The sequence below is a fragment of the Callorhinus ursinus genome, unplaced genomic scaffold (genome assembly GCF_003265705.2).
Source record: "Callorhinus ursinus isolate GAN/ISIS: 27379988/994484 unplaced genomic scaffold, GSC_fseal_2.0 scaffold13, whole genome shotgun sequence".
Classification (NCBI taxonomy): Eukaryota; Metazoa; Chordata; class Mammalia; order Carnivora; family Otariidae; genus Callorhinus; species Callorhinus ursinus.
In genome coordinates, this window is record NW_027397075.1 from 20,944,206 (window position 1) to 20,956,770 (window position 12,565).

General features: G+C 43.1%; 1 protein-coding gene across 1 annotated transcript in view; it reads right to left on the minus strand.

Moving 5' to 3' along the window:
• Positions 1-1,116: 1,116 nt before the first annotated feature.
• DRC8 (dynein regulatory complex subunit 8) overlaps positions 1,117-12,565 on the minus strand; it is a 111,627-nt gene continuing 100,178 nt past the window's right edge. The window contains 4 exon segments of the mRNA XM_025877887.2: positions 1,117-1,458; positions 4,513-4,579; positions 4,687-4,729; positions 5,336-5,415. Of these exon segments, the coding sequence (XP_025733672.2) occupies positions 1,343-1,458; positions 4,513-4,579; positions 4,687-4,729; positions 5,336-5,415 (306 nt within the window). The 3' untranslated portion in view covers positions 1,117-1,342.

The following is a 12,565-nucleotide window of genomic DNA, read 5'->3' on the forward strand; positions in this document are numbered from 1 at the left end:
GCTCCCCTGTGGAAACCCCCTGTGTCCCGCCACCAGCTTAGTAAACTACCTGCCTCTACCTTAGGTGTCACCTGTTCTGGGAGGCCCTTTCTGCTCACTAGACCCTTTCCTCACCCAGAAACTCACCCACCAGGCCGAGTGAGCTGCCCCTCTTTTGCACTTCCACAGCACCCTGAATGTGCCCCAGCCTGAAATGTGGTTGCTGACTGACTTGCAGATCTCCCCCACTAAACTGTAACCTTGATGGGTTAGGGATGGAGCCACCTCGCTGCTCCAGTTCCTAACAGAGTACCTAATATTCAATAAATGTTTCATGAACCAATGAACAAACAGTGACAAATCATCTCTCCGATACCTAGGAGGAAGAATCATAAGCAACATCAAATGTTGGGGGGGGTGGAGCATCTTCAAATAGAAATCACTGTGTGTGCATGACAAAACACATAGGTTATGGAAGATTATTCACCTTATTTTGCCCTTTGCTTATGAGTCCCTGGGTCTTTCTCCATCATGATTCCTTGTGTTCAGACTTTATTCTGCTTTTCCCACAGCTGTAGCTCCTCCATACCACACAATTTCTCAATATTCTTACTCAGTATTCAGAACACTATTCTCACAGCAGCTATTCTGAATAGCTAAGAATTCTTTTTTTGTTTATTTTTTTATTTAAATTTGATTAGAATAGCTAAGAATTCTGAAGACCGGAAGAGAACAGTCACTCCTTATGTTGTCAATTTCCATTCAGTCTTCTTGTCTCTAGATTCAGTGACCTCAACTCCATTCGCTACTCCGCACAATGGTAACACACTGGATTAGCACACTTACATTTTTACACTAAGTTACTAACATTTCAAATTAGATTTGTAATCGACACTCATAAGGGATTAATTATTAATATTCCTTTCAACAACTCCCCCTCCCCATCCAGATGCTGAAGGTTTGTTGTTTGTTGCTTTGACCACGTTGATACTGGTCCTCACTTTGTGGTCACCCTGCCCCCTCCCAAGATCTTTTTATGCCAAACCTTGGTCATTCTGGTCATTCTTCATTTTGTCAGTGTAATGAATTTGGAGGTCACCGGGGTTTTATTGTAGAAAATCCACAACAATCCATGGATAATGTTAAAATGTTTTTAAGAATAAGCTTTAAAATAATTAGCCATTGGTCATTACATAAGGCAGACATACCAAATAAATTTGTGTTCATCTTTAAAAAACAAAGTATTGTGAAATAGTTGTCACTGGGCATTAATTAGCATGTGCAGGAATTATAAGATGTGAAATTAACAGGGACAGGCCATCTCTACGGTCATCCTTTCGGTGAGAAATTACGTCTCCAGCATCTAGCTGTCGTCCACCACCATCATGGCTATGTAGTCCTTGTAATGAATGGAGTTCGATTCTGGGTCAATGGCAGCAGACAGCATTTCTTCCATTTCTTCCTGAGAAAAAGGCTCACCTGGGAAAGATAAGAAGGGAGATTCATCACTGACAATCTTCTGATCGTTTTCTTTCTCTTTCCATCAGCCAGCTTCATTGCCCTGCAGCTGCACAGGCCCCCGCTGGGTCGCTGGCTCCCCTCCTGGGGCCCTGGGGTCAGCACATCACGCCAGTCCAGAGGTTCCAAGAGCATGCTGCCGTGCCCCTGGCAGATTTGGGGCTTATTTTACCTTGCAGATGTCATAGCTCAAGCAACCTATAAAATTGATCACTTGAGCCAACACAGCAGGAGAGCATTAAGACATCCTGAACAAGGTTGTTTCTTTAAATTAAGGCTATTGGGATTGCCTAAGGATTCACCTGAAGTCCCAGTTTTATAGGGAGTCTAATCATTATGTTCACAAGGGTGTGAGGATGGGACCACATGGTCTCGATGCAATTGCTGAAGAGCAGAGGCTCGAACTGCAACAACTGTGTCTCTGAATAGTCCCTAACCAGGTCCGGGCAACTTCATGATGCCGGCTGAGCCCAGGAACAGATGCCATTCATCCACTGTGTCTAAACAGCCCTCTTTGTTATAGTTTGGCCCAGTGTTGCTGTAAAACGAAACCAAAAGTGGCATAGAAAAATCTGTGGCTTTCGCTGGATTCAGAGAGCAGCTGAGGATCATCTTGGACATTGGTTTCACCAAGATGAGAAGCAAACTCAGGATGAATGTTGGAAATGTCACCGACTATGTAAGAAAGAACTTTGTCCTGATATTAAGCAAAAATACAGAAACATCCAAATTGCCACCTTCCCCCCTAAAGAGTCTTCTCTGAGCAGATGAGTTACCAAGGCCTGAGGATCACTTACCTTCTGAGCTTGTCACCTGCCACCATGAACAATGCTTTCTAGGTTGGAATTCAGCTCGTACTACAGAAATTATTCAAGTGGTGATCGTGATGACAATGATGACAGACTATCAAACAAGGGGAGTGTGTCAAGTTCTTGAAACCATACTTACATCCTAAGAAAAGAATGCCTATAGAGCCTATGGAGACAGATTCTGAATCTTTCTTATACCGGGCTAAATCCACTGCCAACGAATTCTGATGGGCACCATGGAGGTCCTTAAAAGAATACTAATAACAACCATTTATTGAGAGCTACTGTGTTCCAGACACTGACCTGTGTGCTTCAGATACATTAACTAAGTTAACCTCCCAGGCACCCAGGAAGAACAGCTACCCCACTTACAGAAGACACCAGGAGCACCTGGAAGGCTCAGTCAGTTAAGTGTCTGACTCTTGATTTCAACTCAGGTCATGATCTCAGGGTCATGGGATCAAGCCCCGCACAAGCCCCGCATGAGGCTCTCTGCTCAGCGGGCAGTCTGCTTCTCCCTCTCCCTCTGCCCCTCCCCCTGCTCTCTCTCAAAAGCCCCAGTAGCCCCCCCGTCTTGCCAGGCACACCTCTCTCACTCCTCTGATGAACTGCCAGCACCAGACAGACCTTCCAACAATCCCTCCTGCACCGCGAGGCCCATGTGCTCAGCACCCTCCAAGGTTTCTGCGGTGCCCACACAGTGACTTCCAACCCCCAAGCCCACACCTCAACAGGCCAGCCCACAGATCTCCCCAGATTCGTCTCCTGGTGTCTGCCAGCAAGACCCTCTGGGCCTTCTCCCCTTACAGACTCTGTGATATCGCGACATCACACTCACCCTTGCTTCCCTGCTATTGTTCACACTGTGTGATCAAGATGCATCTCTCTCCATCGGCCCCTTCACACATTCTTCGTTCATCTGCTCATTCATTCTTTCATTCGTTCATTCAACACACATTTGTTGAGACTGACTGGGTGAGGGCTGGAACGCATAAGACAATCTGCTCTCAGTAACTCACCCATACAAAGTCTACCATCCTGAGAATCCACTGTCTTACGTTGTGAATTGTCTTACGTCACTTTTCTTTCCCCCAGTAAAATATCCTGGAGAAATGGAGATTTTAGTACCTCTCACTGCCCTTAGTGCCCCTCACCTCCGCACAGCAGGTCACCATATTAATGACAATGAACTCTTTCTGACCAATTCATATTGCCTAATATAACCCAGGATTCACTCCCCTTAAAATGTGAACTCCTAAGTGAACTCAAAGTGAACTCCTAAGACATCTGTTACAGTGTCACAAGAGGTTGGTGGCAGCTGTGACAGCCATGTCATTCTTGCCCTCGCTGCCTGTGGCTCCACATCATAGTGAGTCAGGCAGACGTGGTCCAGTCAGCTGCACAGGTGAACGCAGTGTTGGTCTCCCCTCCTTGCAATTAGTTGCACTTCGATTCCATCTCAAGTGATTACAACTCTGAATCACACTGGGCTCGATCTGCAAACCAGTGAACTGAACAAAGGATGGGAGATTGGGGAGGTGACCAAGGGAAGCATGGTTTCAAGAGAACACCCATTAGGCCACTGACATTCAGGGAAAACAAACTTACACATCAGCCGAAGCAGAGAGAGAGCGCCTCAAGGAAACATGGCGGCACGGATAGGTGTGCCAATACGATGGCTGAGTGTGTGTGCGTGTGTAGGTCAAGCTCAAAGCAAATACAGAGTTCCACCAGCATAAAAAGCTGTAAGTTTTTGTGTGGATTCCATGCAATGGAGGCCGTATTATCTGTAAGTTCATCAACTGAAAAGCTGTTTAAAAAGGAATTTTTATATAATCCAATTCAAATCTTCAATCTAGTAACAGGCATTGATTTATAATGATTGACAGTCCATGTTTTCCAAGAGGCATAGCTTTTATTCTGAAAAATACTCTAAGTGAATGGAGTGACTTCAATTTACAGAAGTATCTTTATTCGTTACAAAATCCTATAAGGCAACAATCAATCTTCCTCAACCTACGCTTTGTCCACTTAACCCCACAAAACAGAAACCACACCAATACCAAAATAATAGGAATAGTAAATAACTCTTTGAACCAAAATGATTGATTTAAGAGTGTCTCCTAGAATTTTTCCATAATTGTTGTTAAATTATTTATCACTTAAATAAGTCACAGTTATAAAATAAGGAATAAATTACTCTTACCTTCTTCAGTCATATACTTGATCAGTTCTTCCTTAGTCAGAAATCCACGTTTAGATGGATCTAACACCTAAGAGAAAAGAAAGGGCAGATATTATAGCTTTTGTTTGGTGAATAAATTCTACAGGATGAATTTTTCATATACATACATATATATAAAATCTGGAGCTTACGTACCTCAAACGCTCGAAGAAGGGTATCTTCTGGACTTGGTCTGTATCTAATTATGCAGTAAAAGGGGCACATACCACAGTATTTAGCTCAGTCTCTACACAATAAATGATCACATAAAATGAAATAAAAGCTGCTAAGATACAAGGATAATAATATTTCCCTCACTGAAACATGTTTGGATTTCTAGATCTGAAAGTCGAAAGTACTCCGCACCCACAGAAGTTCAAAATCACTGGCCTATGTGATATCTATTAGCCTTTTTCATCGTTGTGAAAATCAACTTATTTGGAAACAAAATTTCTACAATAAACCAACTGTGGTAAGGTAACATTACACGTCCCTTAGAAAAAGAGGTAGGGTGAATTCTCACTGATAGCTCACAATAGAAGATAATAAACATGTTGTTGACTTATGACTTTTGTGGCATTTTTGCTCTGTAATTACACTTTGCTTATAAGATTAATACAAAAGTAGTTGATATGTCTAAGCACATTTCACCTGGCAGTTCAGAGGTATAGTGAAAAGTCAGAGGGAGCTATCCCAGGATAAATATTTGGTTGAGTATAATATACAAAGTGAAAAAGCCAAGTGTTTTGAAATTAATGGAATTCTAATCATTACTTTCCCTTAACAATTGCATGTACCTTCTTACCTTCTCTCCAGTAGTACTTTGGTCATCACTGGAAGAAATTTTTCAAATCGAATGTATCCAGTGGGTTCTTCTTCCTCTACCTAAACATTCAGCAAAATATAACCACATATTACTTCAACAAGTATATTGAGCAACTCCTTTTCACTATGCCAAGGGCTAGGAATTTGATAATGAGCATTCTTGGGCATGGTCTCTGCTCATAGAGTTTCTATTTGGTCGTGGAGACATAGATTAACCAAAAAACAACAGAGCTGAGTGTCTAATTATAAACACAGCGAAGTGAAGGAGCTTGGGTCTATTAGAGTGGAGAGCAAAGGAAAGTTCTAGGCCAGATCAGGAAAGGCACTCATGGGGAAATCACACCAGAGCTGATTTATAAAGTGTGAGTAGAAGCCAGCAGGGACAAGACTCCAGGCAGAGGAGGCCTTGGAGGCCAGGAGGCTAGGGGGCGTAGGGAGCAAGGAGGAGAATGTTTCCAGATGAGGCTAGAGGGAGAGAGAGACACCAGACCTTACAGCGCCTTATGGTCCATGAAAGTGGCTTTGGTTGTTATCCTAAGACCAACGGGAGATCCCTGAAACTCTGGTAGATGTGCGTGTGAAAGATCACACTGGTTGTGGGCAAGGCGGCTTCTGTGGTGGACTCAGCAGCTGTGATAGAGCTTGGATTAGAGTGGTGGCCATGGGGAAGAAGTGAATGATTTCAAGAAATATTTAAGTAGTAAAAGCCATAGGACCCAGGGACACCTGGATGGCTCAGTCTGTTAAGTGTCCGACTCCTGGTTTCGGCTCAGGTCATGATCTCAGGGTCGTGAGATCGAGCCCCGTGTGGTGTTCCACGCTCAATGGGGAGTCTGTCGGAGGTTTTCTCTCTCTCCCTCTCCCTCTCCCTCTGCCCCTTGACCCAGTCATGTGCGCATGCTCTCTCTCTCTCTCTCAAAATAAATAAATCACACACACAAAAAAAGGGCAATAGAACCTGGTGCTGCATCTATTATGGGCAAGGATGAGAAAGAAGAGAGGAGTCAAGGATTCTGACTTGCACAAATGGGATGGAGTAATGCTTTTCCCTGTGATAAGGAACATGGGATAAGGGACCAGGTTAGGGGACCAATCATATCTCAAGGACAAAAGTACATATCAAATCACTGTAATAATTACTAAATGCCTACATGGTTAATGGAACTTTGTTATACCACCACTAAATAAGAGAACACTACACCTGAGAAAGAGAAATTTGGTATCTAGCACTGTTAGATGAGAAGGAGAGACTCCTGCCCATAGGTTCACTTTGATGGTGTGGTTGAATAAAACACTATTGATCTGAACTTTCATGTCAGGCAATTTACAAGGAGCTAGAAAATTTCTACTCCCTTTCAAAAATCCCATTAAAAGGCTCATCTATCCCAATTCAACAGACGACCTTTTAAAAGATTTATTCTTTGAGCAAAATATAAGAAATCTGTAAGTTGCTGCTAAGTGGAATACCCTGTTGTCCAAATGACTGTTTTCCAGTATTTATACTGGATGCTCTCACCTAGAATGAGCAGAGCCCTCGGATTCCACTATCAACAGAAATTGTCATCCATCTAATGACGGAATGATACTCCAGAATCTCTGAGCCCATCAATACATGAACAATTGTTTCAGCTGCCTCTACGTACGAGGCAAGATTTTGCAAATTAATGTTCATCTGGCTCCGATGTGCTTGAGTCACACTCTGTAACTACCTACACAGAAATATGCTCCAAAAGCTAGAGCAATGGTTCCAAATCACCATGGAGCAAACAGTCTTGACCTTGAGAGATCAAAACCCCTCTGTATTTTATGAGCATCCTCATCAATCTACAAATGGTTTGTAGTGTTTCCAAAGGGAATCCACCTCTCTAGCACTCTCTCTACCACGCAAGAATTCACAACACATAGTATGTGCCTTGTGATGCTCCCCGAGCTCCCACAGGACTTCCACGAGCCCCCAAGGGCTCTGAACGCCAGGGTGAAAATGGCAATCATTCTTGCCCCATCTATCTGTGAAGAGCCAAAACTGCACAAAAACAGTAAGTTAAAGCAGATCTCCAGCTAATCGGGATAGCAGAAGAGGCATACATTTTCTTTGACTTTTTTTTAAAGTCAAAGAGAAATAATGAATAAACAGAGGGCTTGTGGTTACAAAGGAATAGGAAAAATAAGCAAATCCACCTTCATCTTGGGCAGATTGTGAAAATCTTTCTATGACCCAACACTGTCCTCTAGAGGCCACATCTAATCCCTTCCTCTGTACAGAAAGACATGCAAGGGCATAAAAACAATACAACTATATGGCCATTCTTAATACAGTGTTAATAACCTGTTTAATATATACTAGAAAATATTTTATATTATAAAAGGTTTCTTAGGATTTAACCTTTTGGGGGCGCCTGTGCGGCTCAGTTGGTTGAGCGTCTGCCCTCAGCTCAGGTCATGATCCCAGGGTGCTGGGATTGAGCCCCGCATTGGGCTCCCTGCTCAGCGGGGAGTCTGCTTCTCCCTCTGCCTCTGCCCCTCCCCCCTGCTTGTGCTCGAGCACACTCTCTCTCGAATAAATAAAATCTTTAAAAAAATAACCTTTTTATTTTAGAATAGTTTTAGATTTAGATTTAGAAAAGTTGCAAAATAGTGAAGAGTTCCCATTATATCACCTACCCAGTTTTCCCTGTTGTTAACCCTTAGATCACTATGGTACAACTTTAGTTGGTTTGTTGTCACAATTAATGGAGTGATATTAATACATTAGTATTTACTAAACTCCATGATCTATTTGGATTCCATTTGTTTTTCTAAAAGACATTTTTCGGGATGCCTGGGTGGCTCAGTCAGCTAAGCATCTACCTTTGGCCCAGGTCATGATCTCAGAGTCCTGGGATTGAGTCCTGTGTCAGGCTCCTTGCTCAGCTTGGAGCCTGCTTCTCCCTCTGTGTGCAGCTCCCCCCTGCTTGTGCTCACTCTCTCTCTGACAAATAAATAAAATCTTTTTTTAAAAAGTCATTTTTAAAATATGGTAATTCCTCTATCATAATGAGGAAACAAGATTCTGGGAATCTGGAAACAAGAGTGGGGACAGGGAAGGATAAGATGTGATTCTATTATTTCTGGTGCAGACAAGCTAGTTAACCTTATGAGGCCATAGTAAGACAGGACAAAAACACTACTTTCCAGAAATGTTACACAATAATGGCTCAATGGTTATTTAGACCCATATATTAAAATGCCTTTAAGGGGCACCTGGGTGGCTCAGATGGTTAAGGGTCTGCCTTCGGCTCAGGTCATGATCACAGGGTCCTGGGATCGAGCCCCACATCGGGCTCCCTGCTCAGCGAGGAGCCTGCTTCTCCCTCTCCTTCTCCTGCTCCCCTGCTTGTGCTCTCTCGCTGTCAAATAAATAAATAAAATCTTTAAAAAAAAATAAAATAAAATGACTTTAAGATTTCATAGAAATGTATCATGTATCGAACTATATTCGTGTGTGTGTGTGTCAAAGGGGGATATATACATAGATGTAGGGAGAGAGAGTGAGTTAGGGATTGAGGGTGTCCTCCCCAAACTCGTATATTGGTGTCCTAACCCCCAGTACCTCAGAATGTGATTTATTTGAAGAGAGGTAATTTACAGAGGTAATCAAGTTAAGATGAGGTAATTGGGGTGGGCCCTAATCCAATATGACTGGTGTCCTCGTAAAAAGGGGAAATTTGAACACAGAGACATGCACACAGGGAGAATGCCATGTGAGCATGAAGACAGCCATCTACAAGCCACAGCAAAAGGCCTGGAACAGATCCTCACAGACACCAGAAGGAACCAACCCTGCCTGTGCCTTAACTTTGTACTTCTAACCTCCAAAACTGTCAGTTAATAAATTCCTGTTGTTTAAGTTATTTGTGATACTCTTATAGCAGCTCTACCAAACACACACACATACCCACACACACATACATACACACACACACACACACACACACACACACACACATTCTAAGTATACATGACACATTGTAACCCAAAGACTTTGAATCACTATCAAGCTTAAGTCCCATTAATTACCAATTGGAGATTAACAAAGCAGATATTCGAAATTCAGAACTGATTTTACAGAATTGATACAGAGAAAATAATGCAGCCCGGATCTACTTTCTCCAAGAAAAAACTCAATTAACCGACTTATAACGAAATGAACTCAAGAAAGACCCCCAGGTAATAGGGGACATGTTGGAAAACACTAGGAATTCATGGCCATTTCTTCACTCTGAGCAAAGCCATAGTGGGAAAACCCACTTCTACCCTGTACTGGAGAGTTTCTTTACAAAAAATGGATGTTGCCTTTCTCACGGAAAAATATCACAATCTATTCAACATGTGAGACCAAGAACAGTTTATAAAAGATTCTGACTAATCTGCCCCCCTCGCGTCCTCCTCGGTAGCAGGTCTACCCGACGCGGCTGCCGTGAGGTTCACATGAGACATGACAGGAGGTTCTGTGAACTGTGAGTCTTTTGTTATGATTATGATGATTTCTATCAACAGTGCACACACACCTGGTTCTCTATCGTGCAATGACACCTCCTCCCGAAAGAATCAATCTCTGGTGCTGAAATTTCCAACACAGCCTCCTGGACCCACCAAATGGACCTAACTTGTGTCTGTAAATGCCACACGGCCTGTGGCGAGAACGTGCTTCATTGCGGGGCCGATCTACTACCCTGTGCCTGGCCCTGGCCCCGGCCGGGAGGACAGGGCATGCGCCTCCCCCTCTGCCACCTCCCTCTGCCTCCCCCTGCCTCCCCCTCCGCCGCCTCCCTCCGTCTCTCCCTCCCCCGCTTCCCCCTACCTCTCACTCCGCTGCCTCCCCCTGCCTCCCCCGCTGCCTCCTCCCTCGGTGCCTCTTTGGACTGGCTGATCCGACAGGGGGAGTACCAGCTGGCCACCAAGCACACCCCTCCTGTTCAAAAGACAAAACCAAGCCAACCAATAGATCTTATTACCGCCAACAGGAACGAGGCAAGTACATTATAATCTGGTTTGCTTCAGCCACGAGGAGGGATGAGGTGCTGAAAAGGAGGTAACAATTGGCAAGTAGCCTCGGCAGCATTTAGGAATGCAGAAATAATAAGCCACTTTGCAGGAAGACCCCCCCCAGCTCCGCCTTCAAGTACCCCACTTACAGTGAATTCATCTTCCTGGCAGCTGTTCGCCTGGCCGACCAGGGCCCTGACCCGCCGGGCTGCTCCCTCCCAAGAACCCCGGCGGAGCAGGCGGCCTGAAGAGAGCACACCCATTCCCGGCCCCACAAAGGGCCCCGTCCTGGAGGCCACCACAGCGGCCGCTGACACCCCAGTCTCTCTGCCCCCTCTTCCCAGCATGAAGGCTGCTCAGTAAATATATATGGTGTGGGATTTTTAAAAAATATTTTTAAAAAATCAAAGCCTGATTCTCACTCCACTTTGGCAAAAGTCCATTTTCTCAATCTGTTTTGCTTCTGCTGAAGTCAGGCACCGGAGGTGAAGTGCCCACCTTGTCTGTCAGGTGTTTTGATGGGACCACGGCCCAGAGTTCCTTACCCCATTCCCACGGTGAAATCATCAGGCCAACTTTTCTCATTAAAGCATTATTTATTTTAATGCCAAACTCACTGAGTAGGGGCAATAAAACACGCAGTGAAAATTCATTTTTCCCCAGTGACACAACCCTTAGTCAATAAATTGAACTATTTCATGCTTCACAAATGCAAGATAATATCAGTAGTTAAGATGGTTTATAAAGCATCTACATTTCAACTAGTTCCAGGTCACCAAATAAGATATACATACCATTTTTTAATTATTTGTAGTAAAAAAAAAAAGATATGAGATATTTCAAGTTAGACTCTAAATAACATATTCAAATTTTGACATAAATCATGTTTCAAAATGAAAACAGGACAATTTAGAAAATACTTCTCTACCTTGGATGGAATAAAATAATAACAAAAATTAATTGGCATTTGCCAAAAAAAATTACCTTTACAAATGAAAAATCTTTTTTTTTTTTTTTTTTGAGATAGAGAGCGAGCATGAGCAAGGAGGGGCAGAGGGAGAGGGAAAGAGAATCTTAAGCAGGTTCCACGCTCAGTGCAGAGCTCGACAAGGGGTTCAATCCCAGGACCCTGAGATCATAACCTGAGCCTAAATCAAGTGTACAACGCTTAACCAACTGAGCCGCCCAGGCGCCCCCAAATGGAAAATTTAAAAAGTCACCGACTTTAGAAAATTTATTTACTACAGACATTGCAGAGGCTGTTGGACAAAAATTAGGATATGTGATTCTTTCAGGTTAGAAGTCCCTTTTATTAATATAAGTATCAAAAAAAAGTTTGAATCATCTCTCAGCTAGACCATCAGAGATGCTAAGAACCAACAGGTGGCTAAACCAGATAATTGATAATGTCCCTTCCACCTGTGAGTTTCTACACCTTGAAGCTATGGGGGAATTGGTGGCTGTCAAGCCATTAATTTCCCTATTTCATTCTCTTGTGGGGGGAAGAAGTCAAGGGGTTCCAGCTAAACTAACTATACTATAAGATTACAATCATGTTGAAAACATGCACAGGAAAATAATATGGAAGGAAGTGCACTAAAATATTACAATGGTCATATTAAGGTGATGTATTATTGGAAAGGATTTTTCTCTATTTCTTTAAAAATTTCCTATATTTCCAATATACATAAAAATTTTGAAATAAAAACATATTAATCTCCTGTTATGGCTGTTTTATATAAAATTATGAAATGCATTTATTCATAAATACCATGTATTTATGTGAGAGGGAAAACCACTTTTATAGATTTCCCTGGGTTTTGTTTCCTGCTGCTGATCGCTGCTTTAGCACCATTTAGTGTTTTTCTTCTAACTACAGATATTTTCCTTGTACAACACAATCCCCTCAACACCCCTCCCCCAATTTACCTCTTTCCATTTGGAAGTCATGGCTGGTAGCCATCACCAGGTAATCTCCAAAGTACCTCTTGGTCTACAGTTCTTTTTTATTTATTTTTAAAGATTTTATTTATTTGAGAGAGAGAGCAGGAGGAGGAGCAGAGGGAGAGAGACAAGCAGACTCCCTACTGAATGTGCAGAGCCCGAGGTGGGGCTTGATCCCAGGACCTTGAGATCATGACTTGAGCCGAAATCAAGAATCCGCTGCCTAACCGACTGAGCCACC